The sequence below is a fragment of the Mchenga conophoros genome, linkage group LG8, assembly GCF_057382185.1.
Source record: "Mchenga conophoros isolate Kocher_MC1m ecotype Shallow Benthic linkage group LG8, M_conophoros_male_GT1.1, whole genome shotgun sequence".
NCBI classification, from domain to species: domain Eukaryota; kingdom Metazoa; phylum Chordata; class Actinopteri; order Cichliformes; family Cichlidae; genus Mchenga; species Mchenga conophoros.
Window position 1 is genome coordinate 4,960,706 of NC_140533.1, and position 25,166 is coordinate 4,985,871.

Below are 25,166 nucleotides of genomic sequence, written 5' to 3' on the forward strand. Positions count from 1 at the left end.
TTGCATGGATGTACGTATGTATTTCTTTTGATAAACTGTATCTTCAACCTTCGGAGGCCCAAGTTGTCATGACGACTCTGACACTAACTCTAAGGCAATTGTCTCTGATGACTTAGACTTCACAGGGTTAACCAGCAGCTAAAGACAAACACAGATTTGTTATTTATATTTGCAGTAATTTACATTTGGCTGCTCTGTTCTGGGACTCTGTGTCCTGACAGAGACCCCAACACAGAACAGACCGAGTATCCCTGATTAAAGATCATATACTACGGAGCCCCGCAGGGGACATGGGAGAAAAAAAAAATTAAGACGGACTTTTGCGAGATCTCGCAAAACTTTTGCGAGATCCTGAGATAGTTTTGCGAGATCTCGCAAAAGTCCGTCTTAATTTTTTTTTCTCCCATGTCCCCTGCGGGGCTCTATAATATACATATCCTTTAACATAAAAATATTCTACTTTTTTTTCCTTTCTTTTTTTTTTTTTTTTTACAATATTTATGTAAAACAAACTGTAAAATTATGTAAAATAACTTTTATATTAATGTTGATGTTTTCAAATTTTTTGAGTAACCTTACAGAAACACAGCTATGGCTATATAAATCATGCAATCATGATTTCATATGTCTCTCTGTAAGGATCACTGTGAGTTGGTCAGCATCAGTAGAAGAAATACTGGTGACTTCCAGTGCTACCCCTCAGTCTCCAAGTAAACACATTTATGGGATAAAAATCCTCTGTTGCCACATTCTTAAGTTATCACATTTACAAAACTTGACCTCTGACCTTGACCTTGAGGTCGAAGCCACTAAGATTCAAAATCATCGCAGATTTTTAGTAGATACACGATGGTATCAAAGTCACGAACTGCCTGCATAGCCGGCTTGGTGAAATCAATACTCTATCAGTCTTTTATGAATGAGGGGTAAAAAAGCAAACTCCATCAGTACTATGACCTCATGCAACAGCTTAGCACAGTTATTTAATCAATTACAGTCCTTCAGATGCACAGCTTAAACAGAGAGGTGTGCCATTTGCCATTTTAAATCATTCCTACCTTGAAGCATAGCAGATGTGGTATAATAATTAAAAGGGACATTTTTGATCATATATTTCTCTGCGTCCAGTGATCCCAGTTTTTCCCCAACCAGAACAGACTTCCCGGTGCCAGCGTTTCCAACCAGCATGACAGGCCTTCGGTACTCCAGCAGATGGTCCAAGAAGTAACGAACTCGAATGGTCTCTGTAGTGTGGACCAGGCATGCCTGCAACATGGGAATCATTCACAAATATTTGATACACATTGTCTGATGGGAACACCGGTAAGACTGTTCAGTGTCGTTATTATACCTCATACATTCCTTGTTATTCTATACCGTTTTGTTTCCTCGTATTCCTAATTGTCTAAATCGTGTAATATTGCAAAGCCGCTCCTTTGTCCTTTGTGTGTTTGTTACCTGATTTGCATTGTGAGTGCCCACCAATGTACAAGATCAGCTTGTATTCAAGAGTTGGATTACGGTATTAACTTTTACTCTGCCTCTATCCTGTTTTTCACTCGCTGGGCCCACGTCCTCATTTTAGGTTTGACAGCGGCTCCTGGGCCTGGCAGATCCCCATAGAAGTAAAGAAGTTAAAGAAGTGAAAAGGGGATGGAGGGTGGGGCACGTAAATGAGAATGAATGGCTTGTAGAACTGGGGGAACCTATATAGATGAGAACCGGAAGGAGCGTGTTTGGAGGTGTGGTCCAGCTCCTGAAATTCAGATACTTTATCTCCAATTGAGTCCCCATCCTGCTGCTATGCACAACAGGAAGAACTACTGTAGCTACTTTAAATTCTAGGTGTATTATTCTGATCACTTTTTCTCATGTGGACAGGTCTTTAAAATATTAGCTATGGTTGACATAAAGACAAGCGCTTGTCTATTCACACATCTAGAGCATTTGGAGTTACGTTACAGCCACCTGCAGAATGTAATCCTAATTCTGTGACAGTTTTCACAAACCCTTGGTGAACATGCCTTGGTGTTAACTTTTGCTCAAAGTTGTCCAATGTGTCAAATTTGTCGGCTGACATTGTGATAGTCTATACTTTAAAACAGTAAATATTCTGTTAGAACTTCCAAAGAAATGAATTTTTTTCAAACCCTTTTGGAGCAATTTTTAACAGTAGTTTTTATTTAAAGGAATAAGCTTTGGATCATACAAATTAATGTTAGTTCAAATGTTTAATAATAACTGCCAACATTAACGCCTTGAGGTTTTTCAAGATGGCTACTGATTGGCTGGTTGGAACATTTAGTCACGTAAATAGCACATAAAACCTAAGAAAGCAAAGAATGAAAGAAAACACACAAAAAAGCATCTAATCTAAAACCTTTGTTGTACCTGAAGTGGTGTGTCTGCATCCATCTCAAACTTGGGCACCATCTTGGACCAGGGTTCAAACTTCTTACTCTTGGGGTCGATGTAGTAATCAAACACGGTGCCCTGGGTAGGGAACTTGATGGTTTTGAACTCGGTCACCCACCACTTGCTGAACTCCACTCTGTAGTCAACCAGCTGTGCTCACACAGAGCACACATGCAGAGACACAGAGGGTAGGCGAGCGGTCAATACTCTAAAATGACTTCCCCTCTGCTTCTTTTCTGTACAGTAGCGATGGATCTATGTGTTTGATTTATACTGGTGCGAATGCAAACCAGAGGACAAATAAATGGCAGCAATATAGTGATCCAGCTACAGCAGATGAAGGGTGGAAAATAAGAGATGGCAGGCGTAGCTATGCATCTCTGCGATTCAGACGGTGAAGTAGCCTCATCACCTGCTGGCTGGCAGCTCCTCGCCTTCCTCTCTGCCTCCCCACTCCTTCCTACCTGTCTTCTCTATTCACTACCAACTCTCCAGTCAATAAAACCACTTAGCATTTAAATGCATCTGTGATGGGAAAATAAAGTGGAGTACATTTGTACCAAGGGGAAAGCAGTTTTATCCCATAACTTAGACGGACGCGCTTACTGTACGGCACTAACTGGATTGCTTAGCAACTGTTCGCCATGGCTCTCCTGCTGATTTAAATTCAGCCAGTCTGTGTGTTGTTCAGGGGGAATGGAGTCCACTTCATTTTCAGATGAAGATCTCTCCCTTTTAAAACCCCTGCCATTTCATCAACTGAAAATAACATTGAAATGACTTTTCACAAATAGAGACACAGAGTTGAGTTGCATAAGAGCCATCACGGATGGAATAATACCAAGAAATACCAAGTGCAAGAAACTCTTTCAGGAAGGGGTTATGGGGAGAAAAATTATTCAGCTGTTTCAGTTATTTCCCATTCTTTTCCTTCTTTATGCAACCACTTAGTACTTATCTCACACGCCTAGAGCCCTTTGCATTACCTGGTCTTGAAACATGGCCCCTCCAAAGGCCCAGACCGCAGCAAAGACAAAATAGAGCTCATAAAGTTCTTTGGCACAGTCTGCCGGGGTGTTTTCTGGAGTCAGAAGACATTCCAGCAAGTAGCACAGCATCTGGACCAGACTCTGCTCAGGGATAGGGATGATTTTCTTAAACCTGAACAAAGATAGATGCATTACATCACACGATTCAAGCATTGTAGTCGTCTCATGTTGCTCATTCAGTACATAAAGGAACAACTGTGTACACAGCAAACAATAAAATGTTAAACTCTGGTGTTACAATCTGCAGTTTTGAATTGGATCACATGTTTCTTTTCCTCATTTAACAGAACAAACACAGCTTCTTTCAATTGAACACACTGAATTATGTTGAAGTCCAAGAAAAGAGATGACATATTTATGAGCTGTGGCACAGTGGTTCCATACACACTGTCTCACATTGTGAACAAATTTGCCCTCCTCTGCTTCCTGTTTTTGCTGTGTGCTCTAATAGGAGCAGTGATGGAGGTGTTGGAAGAGGCGAGTGGTCCTGTATAGAAAGCACCATCCAATTCTGCTGACTCAGTCCGTGTTTGCTCGTCTAACACGCCCACTTAGTACCATTTGTTACGTGTTATGTCACACCCCAACATCCTGCGTCAATATATGACTCCATGCACTTCCTGTTACAGTGGCACAAAGCCACAGAGGAGCTGCGTTACCTCGACCTGAGTGCTTCCAGGCAAGGTGGGATATACTTGTCAAAGAGAATGGTCAGGTTGGCCTTCTCTGACTGGACTTTCCTCTTGTCGATCCAGCTTGACACTGGTGGATTCCACCCAAGGTCTGCTGGGTTTATGTAAAGGATGCCTGAAAAAAAACATAGAGCAAGATTTAAATTTATCACATTCAGGTTTACAGTGTTTATAACAGGGCTGGATTTGGGCAACGATATTTTTTGGACTTCTGCTGAACCCCCCCACCCTACCTTCCATGCACCAAGCATGCCGTATATAAAAGATGGATGGAACCACTATGACATCAGCCACTGATTTTGGAGCTTTTGCACCTTTTGGCCACTGCAACTTCATTTTTTGGAGCTAGAAGTGACCATACCTGAACGAGAGGGTGGAGTGCTAAGCTATTAGCTAACGCTACCCAGCTTGGTTCACAAGTTCACAAACACACATATTGCTAATTAGAGCTATGTGACAGACACACAAAAGAATTAAATCATATTTAACTTAGTGGCCCACAGTGAATTTGGTCCTTTTTAACCCTTTAAGACCTATCATAGAATCAAGTCCGCCAGAGCTTATATTATATTTTTACATGTTGTAGTGCCATTTTTGGGAGCATTTCAAGTTGCTATACATCAATACAACCATTATAGTCCAAATTTTAATAATATGTATGCATTAAGTGCATAGTAATTACATAAATTGCAAAAAAGTGCAATAAACTACAAAACAATTGAAAATAATTTTTGTTTTTTAACATATATTTCTAGTTAGAGAAATTTAAGAGGCTTATCCCTCAAAACTGTGAATACGAAAAAGTTGCACAAAATAGTTTCCCACCACAGGAAATTTATTTTGAGTGTCTTCATAGTTTTATTTTTGAAATACGCCAATTTTTATATACTGCAGGAAAAACGAAAATAAATATTATAGTGCAAATTTGCAAAAAAACAGCATGTGCATCAAAATAAACTATTTCCAACAGTGCAATATGAATCCAGAAAGTCATAAAGTCAAACATAACTTTTAAAAACACCAGTATAGGCTCATAAGGCCCTGATGGTAAAAAACTACATTTCCGCAAAATGACATCACTTCCGGTTTTGGGCAGGTCATGGTGGACATGTGATAGTTTGCGCTGATGGACGTAGGAAGTGTTACGAACAGCTGATCGGATCGGCAAAGCGTGTTTCTGGAATATTATGTTTTTGTTGCTGCAAGTGATTTTTATGCAGTTTTTGCAAAGCTATATGTGGAAGGAAACTGTGACCTAGGACAAGCTGATGGCATAAGATGTAAGTACAACTCCTCCGGTTTCATATCCAAAAAAAATTATTGAGCTAGCTTACGTGGTTGCAGTGCTACCGGGATTTAAAAATAGTTACTCAAAACGGAGCGTGCCTGCTAAGACCAGCTTTAAAGGGTTAAACACTTATCAGAAGAGCAAAAGTAAAACAGTGAGAAAAGAGGAATAACAAGAACTACCCGCTCTGGATACAGTAGCAGGGGTGGCAGTGCGAAGGTGGCTGATCTCAAACACCAGCCTCATGGTGGGGTTCAAAGGGATCCGCTCATTACTGGCCAGAGTCAGCACCTAACAAGAGGGGAAAGCAGATTTTCACACACAGAAATAACAGAAATAACTTAAACAGAATGTGTTCTTTTTGTGCCTGGCACACAGTCCAAGCCTCTTTTTACATGCAGACACCGTTATTCACTCTCTCATTCAGAGAGTACAAACAGTTTACTATCCTTTCGTATCAGTGATGAGTCAACCATGTTCCCTTTTCATATCTGAATGCTCGTTCAGTGAACAATAGACAGTCTTTTATTCTGTGTCAAACTGACATTTTCTTTAAATCAATACAAGCACACACTCGCATGTGTTTAATTCAATAGCACCTTGTTGTCATCCATGACTGTATTGAGTGACTCAATCCACATTGGATCAATGTCTCCATCCACAACAATCCACTTTGGTCCGCCGTGACTAATGTTGGCCAATTCGCGCATTATATTGGAGAACAGACCTGCAGGAAGGACATGAGACATTTTGGATGTTTGAGACAGGTCACTAAACACTTTGCACTGATCACATTGTATCTGTGAAGGACTCTGTAATCACCATCTTTCCACTCTCGGGTTGCTGGGTTGATGATGCCAAAGAGCTCGTCATTGGTCACAGCCTTAGGGTTGAGGTCTGCCCACACGGGCCGACACTTCATGTTCTGATAGGTCCTGTGGAGTGATCTCATCACCTGGCTCTTCCCAGTGCCTGCATTCCCTATCACAAACACAGAGTGACGCACTGCCAGCAGTTCATCCAGCTGCACCACCTAATAGACAGACACAGTTTAACATTAGAAATTCTTTTTTGTATATAGACACAAAGAAAACATAACACTGAGGACTAAATTCCCTTACAAAATATGCAAATATGTAGCTTTCTGTGTACCCTGTGGTGCTCAGTCTAGTGCAACTCCTCCTTGTTATTCTGCTATAATATATATGCAGAATGACAGGAGTGTGATGCATTGCAGTGCAGCACAGCAGCTTAGTACACTGTTCACAGACCACGATAAATGACAGCAGTTGTTTTCAGGGAGGACAGATCTCTGCACATACTACTATGTCTGCATAATCAAAATGCCACCCAATCTATTTTACACAGTATAATTATGTGTCCTCCTCTGAAAACCAAACAATTTAATGAATTAAAAAGACATTTTAAGATAGCATTAATAAATGCAGGCAAACAAATATGCAGACAATTAAACAGAACTGATAGAGAAGGGCATTTGGTCAGTCTCCACTAAGACCAAGTTTTGATGTTATTTGGATCTCCTTTGTTTCCTTTTCATACGCTCCACCTCGCCTCTCGTTTTATGGTGCTCGGTTTGCTAGTTTTGTGAAATCCAGAACTATTTTCTGTTGCAACAAGAGCAAAGATGTCCCTAACAGATGGTATGGGCCCAAAGAGCCCTGATCTCAGCACTATGGAGTCAGTCTGGGTTTACTTTGAAAATACAGAAGAAACTGAAGCAGACTAAATCTACAAAAGAACAGTGGGAGGTTCTCCAAGATTGTCTAAAGCAGCAGTGCATAAGGAGAAGTGATGCTGCTTTGAATGTAAATATTAGGTCAATATTAGGTCGTCTCTGCCCAACCATCTTTTTACAGTCTTTCTATTTTCCTCGCTCTTTTCAGGTCAAATTCAAATTCAAATTTTATTTGTCACACACACACAACCATACACAGTATGACATGGGGGTGAAATGCTTGTAGCTGTACAATGCCCAACCATTAAATGACAGAAAAAAGTTTTACAGTATTTACAATTTACAGGTTACTACAAAATTTACAAATTAACTTAGAAATTCACAGTAAAAGTCTTGTTGTTGGCCCCGTGTTTCTCTGTATGTTTCTGGCAGGGCGTCATTAAATACCCCATTAAATAACCATGTACCTAATCAAGTTACTATAATCCAGCTCTTATTGAACGATTGAAGATTGTTACTAAAGACTGGACACAAAACATTATATGTCAGGTTGTAGTTTACTTGTCTTGTTTAGATGGCCCTCATTAGTGAAAGACACTATTTGTCTCCCTGTGTCTCAGTTAAGCTACCAGCACCACACACACCTTGCTTCCAGCTCTCTCACCAGTCTGACTTGCTCTCAACCTCAAGACACTAGCTGACTTGTTCCCCAGCCAAACATTTGATTCAACAGCACCTAGCCAATAAAAAACACAACTTTCAAGCCACAAATAAACCTTATTTACTGTAACCCCTCACTTTCCCCACTTTTATAACACATTTATTTGTTTTAGCTTTTTCTCTCATCTTTTGTATAAAAAAAACCCCATTCAAATCTGTTTATGGCATTAAAAGGATACTTTTTTCCCCACAGTAATGTGTACCTACACTGGTTAACCATAACATTAAAGCTGTATAGTACTTTATAGATTTAATCAATCATAATATATGCAGTATAGAAAGTTGTCTGTACTATTTTTAGTACTTTTTATAACTATCATGAAGCACAGTCCTCTCGTGCTCTTTAAAATCCAGGGTGAGCGCACTGCTAATGTGTATCACTATTTTATCCCAGGCCATGAAGTTATTGGTACCTAAACCAAAGTCACAAAGGAAAAAGTACAAAGTGAGTAAAAATGAGGGAGTAACTTTAAAATGAAACAAGAAAGCAGAACACAAAACTCTCAAATTGGGATATGAACTGTAGCCTGGCTGAGAAACTTGTTTATTACACCGCCACCCTTCCTGCCTCCTTATCGAGACTCTTTAAAACAGGACCATTAGCCCGGTTCTCAATATTGCTGTGCACTGATGCATTGAGGCACCAGTGCCAATGGGCACCTTGTACATATATCTGCAATACTCACCTCTTATAACAAAAGCACCGCTGTTTGACACACTGGGCCACTGGGGTTGCCCTGTAGATGGTATGAATAAAAGTAACACCTAAGTGAATTTTAGGATCCAAGGTTTCTGTCCCTGCAGCTCACAATGAGATGATCAACGTCATCTGTCAGATGATAGAAGTGCTAAAGAATCTGCACTGATAATTACATATTTTGCTAAATGTGTATTTTAATTGTTTAACACTAATGTGTATTGCTGTGATTTGGCTCTATATAAATACAACTGAACTGAATTGAATTGAAGTATCAGTGTTGTGGATGATCTGTGTATATTCTTTTGTGTACATAAAGAGAGAGGAGACTTAAAAATTCTATTTTTTAATTGTTTTTCTAATTAAGTTTGCAGGAGTGCTCTTTTAGGATCACAAGACCCTAAACACACAATGCTTTTTAGCTTAATGTTTCAGCAATACACTGCTTTTAAATACAATGTGCTGTTGAAAATGTTGTCAATTAACCTAAATGGCAAACTAGAAATAAAATATCTAAACAGTTTGCTTTTCTTTCACCACAGAAACTGCAGCATTTCTTGATTTTTAGAACTGCAAATTAACTGGCTCCAAAATTCCTTTGTGGGTTCAGACTTCTTCATTTCTGGGTTAACATATTCAGTATGAGTGGACACCACAGAGTGATTTAAAAAAAGAGTGACAGAGACAAAAAAAAAGAGAGAAAGATATTTCCTCCCCATTTCCGTTGTAACATACACCCAATCAATGCCATCGACCCGGCTTCTTGGGGCTCCTTCTCCACATCCATTCAGCCAGAGTACAGACAGCTTTGCACTCTCAAAGACCCTGGCTGATTACCGCTTTGATGTGCGGAGGACTAATGCTAGCACAGGCTAACACTAAAGGTATGCTCTTGCCCTCCCCCCTTAACGGTCTGAAATCAAAAGGTTTGCTACACAAACATAGAAGTAAAAGTTCAGGCTCTGGGTGTGGACGGTTGTTATTGACCGCTCTGCAATTCTCTCCCTCTCTTGCTCTGTTTCTCCTCCTCTTTGTTTATTTCTGTGGCTGGCTCTCACAATGTCAGGGTTAAGTGGCATGGTGCAGCGCAAGCCTCCATTGATGGAGTGTTATTATGTGGTTCCGTGTCTATTTGACCTGAGGCAGATTGCACTTATTTCCCCTGGTCCTGCGTACATCTGTCTCTGACATACAATGCCTTCTATTGAGAGTCTGTATGTGTGTATCTGTATGTAATATAATGACTAGAATTAGGTCATCAGCTTGGGCACCTGAACTCTCATTCGTTTTCAGCAATATTTGCCCAATTCATCCAGATGCTGGTGTCTTGTTTGACACTAATGTGTATTTCCCAGTGGAACATTATGACATGAGGTAAACAGCTTTTGGAAAGAACTAAGATAAATCTAAATGAAAGTGCTACAACTGTAATATCTATCTAAATTGTTAAAGATGAAACCCCCCATCTGGGGACCTGGCTCATGCTTCTCAGACAACTGATTATGTTTGCTTTCATCCTGAGCTTTGCAACTGACTTACACTCATACGGGTCCTTCATTTATTCAGCTGTAATGAAAATACAATTGGATAAACTGCAGCAGATAACCCTGGAGACTGTCAGGGAGTAACCACACCTTTAGTACAAAATTGTCCTCGGCTTGCAGCTTCAAGTCCAGGATGGACTCCCTCACGCCCTTCTCAAAGTCCAGGTCTCTCTTCCTGGGGACGTCCAAGGCAGGGAACAAGTCTCCTATTAGTCCCATGAAAACAGGCATGTCATCGGTCACGATCTTCGGAATGTTGAAGTCTCTGAGAGCTCGCATTAGCACCTGGTCCTCAGCTCTGCCGGGGTCTCCTCGCTTCAGAGAGCCGGCCACCACCAGGACTGACTTGATGGCTCGGAGACCCCAGTCATAGTGGTCCTACAGAAATATACACACCGCTCTTATTAGAACCTTTTTCATCGACAAGCTCATCACCTTTTAAAAAATGTTTTTATGGAGGATAATTAAGCAATTCAATCTTAGAGAAATAACAAGACTAAATATGCAACTCTATTTACTTGATCATTTCTGACTTTGTGTAAAAACCTATACTACCTCAGGTTCAATTTAGAACATATCTAAAGCTGCCACCTGTGTTGGATGACTGTATCTAAAGGCATTTGCATAATGGCAGAAGTATAATATCACACAGTTTTTGACTTCCATCCAGAGGCTCTCCAAATAACATGGGAGAGTAAGGCAACACACACACATACACACACACTCGTTTTCATATCTTTGTGAGGACATCTAATTGACATAATGCTTTCCCTAGCCGCTTATCCTAAGCCTAACCATCAAAAATGAATGCCTAACTCTAACCCTTAGCTTAAAGCTAACCATAACCTAACTGTAACCTTGACACTAAAACCACATTTTGAGCCTCAAAAATGCCTTCAAACTTGTGGGGACCGGGATTTTGGTCCCCATAAGGGCTGTTGGTCCCCACGAGTATAGTAAATTTCCAATTTTTGGTCCCCACAAAGATATTAATAAACGCACACACACACACACAAACACACAGAAAAACACACTTAAATATAGAAAGAAACCACCAGGTTCACATCACATCAATATGTGCTGTGATTAACTGTTAACCCCCCTTGTTTTCACAATGAAGGAAAAGATAAAGCCATAGATTTTTTGTCATGGAGCTATCAGATCTGCTGCTGCTTCATATTTTGTTGATCAGCACTTGAAGTGTTTAGTCTTATCATATCAGCTGGGCTGTTGGTACCCAGCAATCTAACAGCTATTCGCAGAGGTGGGACCAAGTCATTGTTTTGCAAGTCTCAAGTAAGTCTCAAGTCTTTATCCTCAAGTCTCAAGTCAAGTCTCAAGTAATGTCAGGCAAGTCAGAGTCGAGTCTCAAGTCACTGGTGTAAAAGTCCGAGTCAAGTCACAAGTCTGAAACTTTGAATTTCAAGTCCTTTCGAGTCTTTAAAAAAAAAAAAACAACGAAAAAATAATGTTGCAGTTATGCTAAATGTAAATATTAGACCATGTAATTTTAAAATCTGTGTTTTTCTCAACACATGACAAAATAGTGAACTTAGAAAATATACACAAATTGTGAAATTGCACCTCTTTAAAATGCAGCTCAATTAAACCTAGCTCCAAGAATAGTTTTCACCGACAGTTCTGAGATAAGCTGCATGTTATTCTTGGATGCGGTTGTAGGACCGGCTTTAAAATCGCATGACAAAAATATCATACACATTAAAAAAAACTGTATCACCAACGTAGCCTGGACAACATTTGCTAGTTAGATGAAGTCAGCTATCTCATCTTAGCATATTTATATGCATATTTATAATCATACGGTTCTTGGAGTGAGTGCATACACTCATGAAGTTTAGTAACTTCAGGTCACTGCAACAAGCCCAGGTACAGTTTACCGCCGGATGGGTGCAGGACCTTGAAATGCACCGTGTAGAACGAAAGACCATCGTACGTATCATAAGTTTACCAGTCTCACAAATCGTCATCATAAATACACATTCGTTAACCGTTTATTAATAGGACCTTTGAGCTCAATGGTAATTAATTAGTAGTGGAAATAATTTCTGGTAGCATCACAGAAATGTAGCAGTGACAATAATACTGTATGCTGTAATCGTACTGGACAATTAGTGATACAAAACAACTGTTTTATCCTGTGAATAAAAGTATATGTTTTTGTCAATGTACCATAATAACAGAAGCGAAACACAATATTGTGTCAGGACAATTCACTATTTATGCACAATAAACAAAGAAGCATAGCGCGACAATTTCTGTTCAGCGCCAAACTTGCTTGTAACCTATATCACCAGTTATGTTATGAAAGTGACGTATTAACTACTAAAAAACACTGACCTTTGTGTAAATGCTTGGAGCAGACTAACCTGTGAGCTGGAGTGTTCTGGGACGTTATATTTGCGCTTTGAATGGCTGCAATCCAGGCCACCCGTCGCCTCTTTGTTACTTCGGAAACATGGCTCGAACAATTTCTCTTCAACGAGGTAATCCGATAACAACCGATCTCTTTACCCGTCGGCTTCCCGTGGCTGTCATGCGACCGGCTATTGCAGTTAATAATACAACAGCTTCTTGCCATTTTTGTGTTTCTTTTTATCGCTGTATAACTGATTTTAATTGAAAGCCTGCGTGCGCTAGTACCGCTTGCCACGAGTTCCCAGAATCCTTTGCGGTTCTACCCGTGAATGACGTCACATTTTCAATCTCTATATAATATGCATGTTAAATTTTGTATTTGGGGTAAAATATCAAGTCTTTTCAAGTAAACCGGTTCAAGTCCAATTCAAGTCCCAAGTCATTGGTGTAAAAGTCCAAGTCAAGTCACAAGTCTTAGAACATTTTTTCAAGTCAAGTCTAAAGTCATAAAATTAATAACTCGAGTCTGACTCGAGTCCAAGTCATGTGACTCGAGTCCACACCTCTGGCTATTCGTGATTCAACAGTAAATTGAAGGTGATCAAATGTTTTGTACAAAGCCCTGTGTCCCAAGTTACTCTGAATAAATGTGATAAAATAAAGTAGAATACAAGTAAAAGATAGTAACTGTGCTGTGATATTGCCTATATTTTAAATGCGGCTATCATAGATTCTGATGATAATACAGTAGGACGATATGAAAACAAAAACAACTGCTGGTATCTGGATGCCTTGGAAATTAATGAAGCTGCCGTGTACAGCATGGATGGATCTGGCAAAAAGCGCTGACGCAAAAATGAGATATGAGTGACACGTCCTTCCACCATCACTCTGGTAAACAAATGAATGAAGGAATACGTGTCAAGTGAATGCAATATGAAAATATTCACACTCCAATGAGCGCAGCAGGAGCTTGTCCAAGGATACTTTGACATGCAGACTGGAGCAGTCAGGGATTCAATCACCAACCTGCCCAACTAAATGACCTGCTTTACCTCCTGAGCCACAGTCCCCAAGAAGTGGAAAGGAAAAAAAAGAAACTTACAGAAACATGAAGAATATCTAAGAGTGAACACAAAGGACAGAGGAACAAAGGAGTCAAGAGGAAATTGAGAAAGCAGTAAATGAAAATACAATCATTTAAAACCACTTTCATGGCCAGTCACAAGCCCATGGAGCAGAACTTCTGTAATATTAAAGCCATAATTATGAGGCACTTGTTAAGCTTTAGAAAGTTGTTTTCTGAATCTGCACTTTTCATTGATTTGCAGTTTCAGCCCTTATATGAATTTAGCTTAGAGAAGCAGTCTGTTCATTATCTTTTCATTTCATTGCCTAAGTTGCTAATGTTGGAAAACCCAGGCAAAGAAAACCTAAAAAGGTAATTTTAAAACATTTCTGAAGAACTAGAGATTCATAAAACAGCCATAAAAAGAAATTAGTGTGCTATGACACTTAAACAGACCTGTGGTCATGGGAAATTCATCCAGAATTGAGGGCTCATAAAATCACTTACCTAAGCTAAGGAGCACCTGTGTAGCTATTAGTCAGCACTGTGAGTGGTTTTATTGCTTTTTTTAAAAAACGTAAATGATGGCATAACATGTAAAACAGGAGCAGGGTAAAATAGATTAAAGAAAAATGTTGATGAAATAACATCCAATCCCCCTGCAGCTTCTTATTTATATGCATGTGTTACTTCACCCGAACGGTTGGTCACAAGGTTAGCTCTTGTATGGAGCCTCTGAGTCATTCCTTTATCAGAAGCCGCAATTATAAAAAGAACTTTGTGTCAGCTGCTCAGTTTATAAATGGCAATGGATCTGGGTTTTACTAACCACATCGGCTGCGTTACATCGAATGAAGCAAGCAATACCTGTTTAGACAGCAGCTCTTTGCACAGCGTATAGAGGGTGATAAACTTCCTAGCAAGGACCCGGGCATTAAGGAAGCCTTCAGCCACCAGCATGATTTCACAGATGAGCTCAAAGTCCGGCACCACCATGGCACAAGGTCTGTGTACAAATGTAAAGAAGGCAGTGACTTTAAGTTGTTTGTTCATACCCATATGGAAAAAAAGAGAAAAAAAAACACTGCAGTTAATTTCCATATGGCTGCCATATGGAGAAATCCTTTGTCACCTGCACTACAGTACATCATGGATGGTTCTTATGTAGCTCTTTTCTACTCTATTTGAGCACTCACCTTGCACAACTCGCTTCATTCACCCATCCATACGAGCAGAGGCGGAGCCAGACATTTGAAACACCCGGGGCTTAGCCCAAAGAGTAGTATGCATGTGGGATTTTTTTTTTTTTTTTTTGGGGGGGAGGGGGGGGGGGGTTGTAGAAATGACTGAAAGATTAATAGGCTCTGTTCAAAAAAGAATGACTTCATATAGGGAAAAATATATATCACATGTGCAGGACACCTTAAACTAGTTTTTTAATTAAGCAGCAAGGCAGAACAAGGTCAGGGCTGCATCAAGACACGAGGACTAAACCCCAATTCAACCAGACCCAGAACTGATCCAGAATTAAAACAGGACTACAACAGTTCAAAATCAGGACTACTGAGGACTTAACCAAGACAGAACCAGAATCAGAACTAGATGATAGCACTAAAAATCATCATAGACCTGCACTACACTTATTTTTTAATTCTACCAAAGTCCACTATTTAGATTGAGAAAAGTTTATATAATTATTTAGCCTTGTTGTGCAAACAAGCCTGCAGAACTTAATAAATACAGAATTTGAAAAATAACAAACCTAAAAAGAAACACTAGGTACGAGATACATGAGGACCTGTGATACGGTGATACTTTTGGTAAACAACCATTTGACTAACATGTGTGTCTCACCTGCTCTTGTTCATCTGTTCTGTCCTCATTCTCTCTCTCTCCCTCTCTGTTCCTCTCTCTCCGTCTTTGTGCTGACAATCATCAAATATACAGTTGAAACCAGATATTTACTCTTCAGATAAAAACACTTTTTTAATTGTAACATCAAATCAGACTAAATGTTTATTTCTTTAGATTGATAAATATAAAAACATATTTGTTAACTTTAAGAGTAAAGAGAGAAACTATCTGTATTTCTTAATTGCAAATGGCACCAAATTGTATTCAAACTTGAGCCACATTTATGGAGCTCCACAGTTCTTTTCCTGGTGTTTTGGTTGATATCTCTTGATTTTCCCATGTCAAAGAAACAGGCTCTGTGTTTTGCCTTATATGCATCCACAGCTGTGCCACCAGTTTACTCACATGGACTCTACTAACCTATCAGAAGCTTCTTCAGCTCAGAATGGAATCGTCTGGAGTTTTCTTATTAATTAACAATAAACTTAGTGTATATGTACTCCTAAATTTAATGAAAGTGATAAAAAATAGACAGCTCTGTCTCTCTTTATTCTGACATTTAACTAATTCAAAAGATATTTCAATATTTATCTAAAACAAAAGTTTACTCTAAATTGATGTTGTACAGTAAAAATGTTTTATGTTTTCTCCCTAAAGTGTATGTAAATATCTGGTTACAAATGTGAATATCCTGCTGTGTACTGAAATCCCTCTTGTTTTGCATAGAAATATACTGAACAACATACAAAGCACAATATATAAAATAACATTTACCTGAGTTTTTTCTTTGAAAGAACCCTCGAATGTCCATTCTTATGTTTCAGTACATAACTGAAACCGATTTAGTCGGGGAGGGTAAGAACTGAGAATATGAAATAAACACACATAAGCTAAGACTCTAAAAAAAAATAGCATTTGTTCGGCTTTTCATTTCGCCATTTGTTGATTCACTTGAAGAGCAAGTAACGTAATATTGGTCAAGTGATCAGTTTCATATCAATCTTTCGTGATGCACCGTCATATTTACATTATTTGTACGGTACGAATGATTTGCTTTGGTACCTGGTCAAACTTAAGCTCTCCTTAGTATGGCTGGCTCCGTCTCTCCAACAGCGCACTGACGGGCAGCAGCTGCCCCGCCCCCTCGCTCAGTCGCTTAGTGCCTGAGCTTGGATCATACCAATATCAGGGGGGGATTCACGCACAGTCGTAAATTCCCACAGTGTGCACTATGTGCTTCGAATATTGTGTGTACTTTTTGTTTTATACAGTTGTCAGCCAGGCATCTAACTATGAAAAAATTACACTCCAAAATACCCCGGGCTTCTGACAAAACAACCCGGGCTTAAGCCCCGTAAGCCACCCCCCCGCTCCGCCCCTGCATACGAGCACTTTTTTCTGTGCTCTACGTAAGTGCTTCTATCTACCATTCGCACACATTCATACTACGATGGATGCATCGGACAGCAACTCGGTGTTAGTATCTTCCCCAAGGATATTTAGCATGCAAACTTGAGCAGACAGGGATCAAACCGCCAACCTTCCGATAAATAGGTGTCCTGGTCTACTACCTGGGCTACAGTCATACAGCCCTGCGGACTAATGAGAAAAAAGCCTTGATTGATTGATTGATTGATTGATTGATTGAAAAGCTGAACTTTATGGAAGGTTTGAGTCCCGTTCACACACTCGAAACCCTGAATTAAAACTATTCTGTTAAGTATTGTCTTCACAGTGATCTGAAAGACAGACTCGTTGCCAGTTATCGCAAATGCCTAATTGCAGTTTTTGCTGCTAAGGGTGGCAAAGCCAGTTAGTTTAAGGGAGGCACACAGGTTGTATACCCTTTTCTCTTAACAAATGAAATCATCATTCAAAAACTGTACTCTGTGTTTACTTGGAACGGGACAAACATTTTTTCACTGCACTATAGGGATATTGTTCATACACTGCAAAAAATAGAACAATGTCAACATACAGGTCTGAATCCATTACAATTATTTAAGAAAAGCGGCACAGCTCTTCTCCAGTAACACGTATGCAAACACAGCTTATCAGTGAATGTCCACTCCAACATTAACCTGAGATATTACAATGTTCAACTTTTTTGTTGTTTTTTACCTTTATGTTATTTAAACAGTTATTTAATATTTAGTCAGCCTAAAAGAAGGATCAGTTATGTGATATTTTAAATTAAACCCGTTTAATGACACAGAATCATCACCTGAATGTACAAAAGTTGCATTTGTCCATACAAACATGTTCTCCTGATAATCCACAGAAAACACAGTTGGCACTTTTCATTAGGCCTACATTATGCTGAAGAAACAGTCCCTACGTATCAATTTTGGTAATTTGAGTAAATAGACTTAGGGAGTCTGAACCACTTTAGTGGCTCGGGGTCTGGACTCTTTCCAGAATTTTGGTATGACTTGTACTCTTGATGCATGAGTAAACCCAGGATTAAATATTAACAGATGGATTAACCCAGGTGGCGCCAGTGTCCGGCAGCCTCGCCTCTGTCAGTGCGCCCCAGGGTGGCTGTGGCTACAATGTAGCTTGCCATCACCAGTGTGTGAATGTGTGCGTGAATGGGTGGATGACTGGATATGTAAAGCGCTTTGGGGTCCTTAGGGACTAGTAAAGCGCTATATAAACACAGGCCATTTACCATTTTACCATTTAACCCAGCTGAAATAAATGAAAGGATCAAGCTGAATGATCCAAATAAGCGTACACATTATGAAGATCTTTTGGCCTACCTGAACAGAGCTTTGAGATTCTCAGGAAGCTCGGTCCTGCCAGCGTAGCCTGGATTCATTGTGATGAAGATTCCAACAGAGGGACAAAGATTCACTTCCTCTCCCATGAAGTTAAATCTCTGCTTCTTATCGCGGATGGCATCTTGGATGCTTTTGACCTAATTTCAAAGATAATACAAAATGGAATTAACTGTCGCAACTGGATGCCAACACACAAACATTTTTTAGCCCCATTTTTGAGGATTAAAGGGGTATATAGTGTATGTTCCCAAGCAGTAAAAAGGGCACACTCTGTCTACCACAATTAAAAAAAAACAAATACAAAAATGTGTTTTTAATCATCATTTAAGTCAAAATCATGTGATACATTGTGACAAATTACATGGTGTTGCTCGGCTTTTTTGGTCACAGTTTAAAAAACGGCATGTTAAAATTATTTTTAAGCTAATTAATGAATAATAATGAAAAAATACAATGAGAATGTTAAACTGCTAATACTCACTTTTACTTAGTACAGCATTGGTTACTGTATACTTTTTGCATCAGTGTCTACTAGTGCCCGCTTGGGTCAGAGCCATGACATTTGGTAAACTGACAGAGTGTCTGTGTCTGTCTATTGTGGCCAACAGACATTGGACTTGTCCACGGAGGATTTACATGACAATGCACCAACTACATACATGCCAAAGCATAACACGGATATATAATCAAGTCATTACATACATCAACTAATGTGTTGAATCAGAAGTGCTAATATGCAATCTTTGCACAGTTATTCCAATTCAATACCGTCAGGTTCCTACATGTTCAAGGCACTAATGAAATTTCGAGGGTGACCAAACTTTCCATAATCCATCCTCTAGGCACCAAAACTGTTTGTACAGAATTTTATAGAAATCCATCCAATAGTTGTCAAAAAGTCTTTGGCCAACTACTCTCCCAACAGTGCTATCCCTGCAGGACTTGGGTCCATGGTGCCATGATTTTTCATTCAACAGTATTTCTCACTTTCATTGGTAGTTTCTTCAGTCACACATCTGGAACTCACCAAATATTCACTCTCTTTGGTTTCTGGTTACCGTGTCGCTATAAATCTCTTGCGGTGTGGACATGTCTTTACAGTCATTTTAACATTCTATTTTGGAACACTGAAAATCAACTTTTGATGAATGGATACAGTTATAGCATTTGTAACAAACCTAACAGCTGGTAAGCTGGATGAAAATTCAGCATGTCTGCCTTAGAGATGGCACGATACCACTTTTTTATGTCCGATACCGATATCATAAATTTGGATATCGGCCGATACCAATATGAATCCGATATAGTGTTTTTTAATCAATAAAACTGTTTTTTTAATATCTTGCTGCATTTTGTATAAGTTCATACTCAAGTTTAAATAAACAACAACACTAAAGCTATTCTGTTATACCTGTATGTAAAAAATATACTGCACCCAAAATATTTCATAGTTCAGCAAAACTGATCAATCTAATAAACTTAAACCTACTCCATCCTCCCTATTCTGGTATTTTAAAGAGTACTTAGCAGAAAAATTAAGCAACCTAACTAATAGGGTTGCAAACTCCCAGAAAAAAAAAATAGGGAACTACCCCCCACCCTCCACCTCATGATGCTTAATTGACGTAGTCAACTTTAATTTGATGCAGCGTGAAAAAAAATGCACAGAAATAAATTATTTTTCAAGAATAATTAAATAGATTCAACATCTTTCTTCTACAGAATTGCAGACTGCACAGATGGTATCTTCCCAAAGGAAAAAGAACTAGCTTACTAGGGTATATTAGACTTAATAGTTACTATATACAGTAATGGACTTCTATATATTTTACATAAGATTAAAACTTTGGGTGTAAGATTCAGATAATTATTTATAAAAAGCTAGACATTTTAAATGAGAATAAGAAAGAAAAGTATGTCTTTGAGCTTTATTTCTCTCCGATATCCGATCCAGTAATTTACGTCAGTATCAGACCGATACCGATACGTAATATCGGATCGGTCCATCTCTAGTCTGCCTTGAGAAATATACAGGCTCGCTCATCCAATATGGCGGCCTCACTGACACACCTTTGTAATAAAAATTCCAACCAATGTGGCATCTACATGCGGGTAATAGCTATGATTGCCACCGGCTCCCTACCAAACCACGCCAAGCCGAAACTATCTGAAACACAGTTGATATCAAGTGCAACTCTCATTAACATATTATTAATATCACCAAGCACACAGCAGAGTCGATTTGCAACAGCCTGTCAAATTGTTATGCAGCATGCAACTTTTTTTGCAAAGGGACGCAATTTCATCAATAGTATGAGCATGTTATCAGCCAGGGTTCACTGGATGGATGAACTACCAAAGCCCTGCTTGTCTACATTATGAGGGAATGAGATATCAGAAATGAACTTTCTGTGAGTGTGTATACGTGCATGCATGTGTGTGTCTCGGCCTAAAACTCTGAATCCCAGCCTGTAAGAAGCTTTATGAATTTAACATGCGAGCGGTAGAACAGCGAGTCGACAGCTGGAAAGAGGAGGAACATCTCTTCATGGATGAGTACTCGGCTACAGATCACTCAGTCATACTAACGCAACTGGGAGAGGCAGGAGGGGGGAATGCAAAAACAAACAGGGAAGCTGCATCAGACAAAAAAAAAAGAAGAAATAAAAGTTTTTAGGACAACATCAGAGGAGCTTGTGTTTTATATGAAATGGCAGCAGCTCACCACTGCTATCCTACAGGGATAGGAAGGGAAGTAAAACACAAAAATCACATTTAAAAGAAGCTCAAGAAAAGAGGTATGATCCAGAGAGGTCCAGCTCCATTCTTTTTTCCTCTCTGGAGCTAGTGGCTTCAATAAAACAAAATAAAACACATTCAGTGTTTGATGTAACCGAGGCAGAACCCCACCAAGCCATCTCCATGTTATAACAACTGCAGGCCTTTGGTTGGTTTCAGCTTTATTTAATGTAGAACTGGTCCAGGCCCAGGCCTCAGCCACGTTTGTCACTGTGCAATGCCACGCGCACCTAATCCATCTGTAAGAAGATGGATTAGGTGCATGTGGTATGGTGGGAGATGGCTCTGTGTTGGCTCCTCTCAGGAAGGCTGAGCGCTGGAGTGGGCTGCCAGCTCTCACAGCAGGAGTTTGACGCTCATTCTCTGGGTCTACTTCTCCACGTAGGAGCCACCGTGATTTATTATTCATTACACCACGCAACACCAATTCATTCTTCTGGCACTTTAAAATTCTCTAAGTACTGTAGACTTCTATGGCTTATGAAGGAAGACTGCTTGACTTTCATTTCTGCTACAGGGAGAAGGGCAGAGGAGTGACTGCTAAGTCTAGGGGTGAATAATGATCCTTTGAGGAGCTCTATCTCCATTAGCATCATGATCGCAATCAGCATTCTTATCAACTGTGTACATTTTGCTTTGACAGTAGTGTACATGCATGAAGATAGAGTCAGGACCAACGGTAGGCAGGATTGGAGTACAGCACAGGGACTTGTGAAACCACAGAGAGAGGATCTCTTTGATCGTGGATAACAGAATGGAAGATAGCTGAAAAGCTAGAATCAGCTGAAACACGCAGAGTATGGCTGATTTCTCAAAAGAGTGCTGTTCTCAGAGGGTTAGCTACTGTAGGTCACACAGAGTATACGATGCTCGGTGTAGAGTCTTTTTTTTTCTCCACATGTGTCATTTTGCATGAAGTGAAGAGAGAAAAGGAGCATAACTATAAAGAATGATCAGTTCAGGTCATTCACAGAGCTCCATGTAGTAAAAAAAGAGCACTATCCCAGCTTCTTCTGGGGAAATAATTAACCCTACTGTGAAGCACAAACGTTAATTCACCAATCAATTTTAGGCCACTTGAGATCAGTAAGACCAACTGAAAACCAGGTTTGGCCACTATGTGACCATTTTACCCAAGGGCTTCTTTCAAGAAAATGTTGTTATACCCAGTGGATGCTGCAACTGTGGGGGTGGGGTGATTCAATACAATTTAATGGTGCACTCGATTCATGCACTCGAGTCATGTAGCGCAACCCACTTCCTTTACACTAATTAGTGATTGTGCAGTGGCACAGAGAGAACAGAGGAGCTTTGTATGTGCAGCTCTGGAAATACAAAGCGAGAAGCAGCAAGGACTTTATATGTTTTCCAATTCTGGGAAAATACCAAATCAAAGTAGACCTTTTTGATATATGAATGATAGCTTACCTTTATTAGTGGACATAAGTGGATGGGCATCAGCAAAACAGGTAAAACAGTACTACTAATTTAAATTTCCCTAGTTTTTTATAGTCCATTTTTTAACTGCCTTATAGTTTTTCAGGCTGCATATGTGTAAATAGCAGTTCCACCATTTTTAGGCCTGGTGGATCACTGAGGTTGTAATATACTGCCCAAAATTATGGGTACAATACGTGCACAGCTGTCAGGTTCCCCACATACATTTATGAAGTACTGTTTGTTTTTCAAACCAATTAATCAGACAAGTAAACATACAGTAAACATAAAGATGTTAATCTTTATGTTAACATAAAGATTAACATCTTTATCCTCTGTTTTGTAAAAGATGGAAAGCAGTCCAACGACCTACCAGTTCCTATTAGTGAACACTTTGAATTGTGCTGTAATGGGTCGTTGTTTACCAACCAATCACAACATATTTGTCAGCATACTTAGTGTTTATATTTGCTTCTGGTATGCTTGTATGTATTTCCTTGAGTCTTGAGTTCTTATTTCCAGTTTGTATCCAAGTTTAGCTCTAACCTCAGTGTTTCTTTTTCTATCCTCTTCTGTCAGTTCCCTCATATTAAGTTCATTCATGTGCTTCCCACGCCTCGCTTCCTGTTGATTTTGGGAGTTATTTATCTCTAGTGTCTTGCATTTAGTATTATTTACCCTCCTGACTTGTCTTTGATCACTATCAGCTGAGTCTCATTACCCATCTTGTGTAGAGGTAGTCCCGTGTGTTCACTTTAGTCCTCGTCACGGTGTCTGTTATCTCACCTCGGGTTCTTTCAGCCAGTTGTTTTGTATTTTAGTTTCCATTAACTTCCACTGCTCATCACTGCTTGGACTTTGCTTTTGCTGAAATAAAGGTTAGTTTTTTGAAACTTCTGCCTCCCTGAGAGCCTGCATTTGGGTGGGTATCATGTGATTTATAACTGAATTATAGGAAAACTGAAAATTATGTAAAAAAAAACCATTAGAAGGTTAAAAAATATTATGGTGTTTTTTGTTTTGTTCTGTTTTTAATTTATGGATGACAAAAGGCCAGGTTGAAGGTTCTGACTGACTTGTAGGGGGTCAGTTGTATCAGGAAAAACTGTAAGATGATTTTTCTACATTTTGTTGGCAAATAAAGAATATTTTGCTATCTGTTCTCTGAGTGTTTCATGTCAGTCCATCTGAGTTGCAAAGATTGCTACTAATGTTGCTTGCAAAGTTAAGCTGGGGAGGCAGTTTTCCCTCTTCAACTCTCAAATCAGATCACAGAAGGCTCCAATTATAAAGAAGCTCTGGGGTGCAAAGGTGGCAGCCTTGGTAGATTAGTGTTATAACTGAAAAAATTATACTTGGAATTGGTTATGAAGAGGCCGTTTCCTCGAACAGCAGTGTTTTCAAGGGCTTTTCACTAGAGCTTGATTGAGTTGGACCACAAATAAAATGCACACACGGTGCTCTCAATCAACTCCACCTGCAAATACCTGAGGGGGAGGGGGAGGGAATCGTACCTGTACAGCCACCACAGAAAGCACCTCCACAGATATCCTGTTAAACTCGTCAAAGCAGCCCCAAGCTCCTGTCTGAGCCAGGCCTTTGTAGATGTTCCCACAGGACTGTGGACACGAAGAGACAAATATTCAGACACATTGGGGCAGGAAGCCAGTCAGATTCAGATCCAGTCTGACTGGTAAGACGTGGAAAGGGAGACGCATATGTATCAGCAATTACACAGAAGATATATGAAAAAACAGTTTTGTCATAGCTACTACAGAGACATGCAAGTTTGTGAATAATAACACAAACAAAGCGTCACACTAGTAAAAACAGGGGCTGATGGCAACAAAAAGAAGGCTAAAATATTGCCTGCACACATTACAGCTACCCTTAACACTGGCTCGAGAGCAGGTGAACAGCCCCCCTGAGACCAAGATGAAGCAGGCCGTTGACTCCAATTACAAGCAGAAAGAGCGAAGCCTCCTTGACGTGGACTGGAGCTGACCGGAGGATTGATTTAACTTGTGTATGTGCGTAACTCAATATGACTAACAATGCAGGGCTCTGCGAAATGTTGAAGCGCACATGTGTATTAGCACATCTATCTGTACACAAGAGCTTTGGAGTTTATAGGTGTGCCGGACACCTCTATAATATAATGATTCCCCTGTCTAGTGGAAGCAGGATCAAGCTGGATTGTAAGATTGCGTTTATGTCTCCGTTGACCCCTCAATATGCAGAAAATATGAGTGAAATATAAAAGCATAATAAAGGCAGGTGGAGGCTGAATACAGAGAAGGGTTTTTGACAAGGTTTGGTAAAGCAATAACAATGGGGGTTTACTTAATCAGCTATTCTTTCAAGGGGAAAGCAAACAGAAGATGAAAAGAACAAAGATGAAAAGAGAAGGGCATAAAGGTAGGTTGACAACTTTAATGACAAATGCATACCATATCGCTGACAAAGGCAAAGATGAAAAGAAACACACATGCTGCGAACGCACATTGGCTCTGTGCGTGGGCTCAAACACAGAAGCTTGTGCTCATGCACGCTTGCTCACCTTGTAGTCCATCTGCTCGGAGCAGTTAAACACGTACACCATGATTCCCAGGGCCCGTCCCAAGTCTTTGGTAGTCTCAGTCTTCCCCGTGCCTGCAGGCCCAGCTGGAGCTCCACTCATTGTCAGGTGGAGGGACTGAGTCAGTGTGATGTAGCATCTAAACATAGTGGAGATATTTCTAGTTGCA

The 25,166-nt window shown here is 39.8% G+C and overlaps 1 protein-coding gene across 1 annotated transcript in view; it reads right to left on the bottom strand.

Moving 5' to 3' along the window:
• Positions 1-25,166, bottom strand: part of dnah9 (dynein, axonemal, heavy chain 9) — a 180,366-nt gene that overhangs the window by 108,777 nt on the left and 46,423 nt on the right. Inside the window, exons 33-44 of the mRNA XM_085283675.1 lie at positions 24,980-25,136; positions 23,934-24,038; positions 18,163-18,320; positions 14,414-14,552; positions 10,192-10,479; positions 6,267-6,477; positions 6,044-6,171; positions 5,627-5,735; positions 4,124-4,271; positions 3,402-3,576; positions 2,392-2,565; positions 1,059-1,266 (exon numbers count right to left, since the gene is read on the bottom strand). Of these exons, the coding sequence (XP_085139801.1) occupies positions 1,059-1,266; positions 2,392-2,565; positions 3,402-3,576; positions 4,124-4,271; positions 5,627-5,735; positions 6,044-6,171; positions 6,267-6,477; positions 10,192-10,479; positions 14,414-14,552; positions 18,163-18,320; positions 23,934-24,038; positions 24,980-25,136 (2,000 nt within the window). The remainder of the gene's footprint in view (positions 1-1,058; positions 1,267-2,391; positions 2,566-3,401; positions 3,577-4,123; positions 4,272-5,626; positions 5,736-6,043; positions 6,172-6,266; positions 6,478-10,191; positions 10,480-14,413; positions 14,553-18,162; positions 18,321-23,933; positions 24,039-24,979; positions 25,137-25,166) is intronic.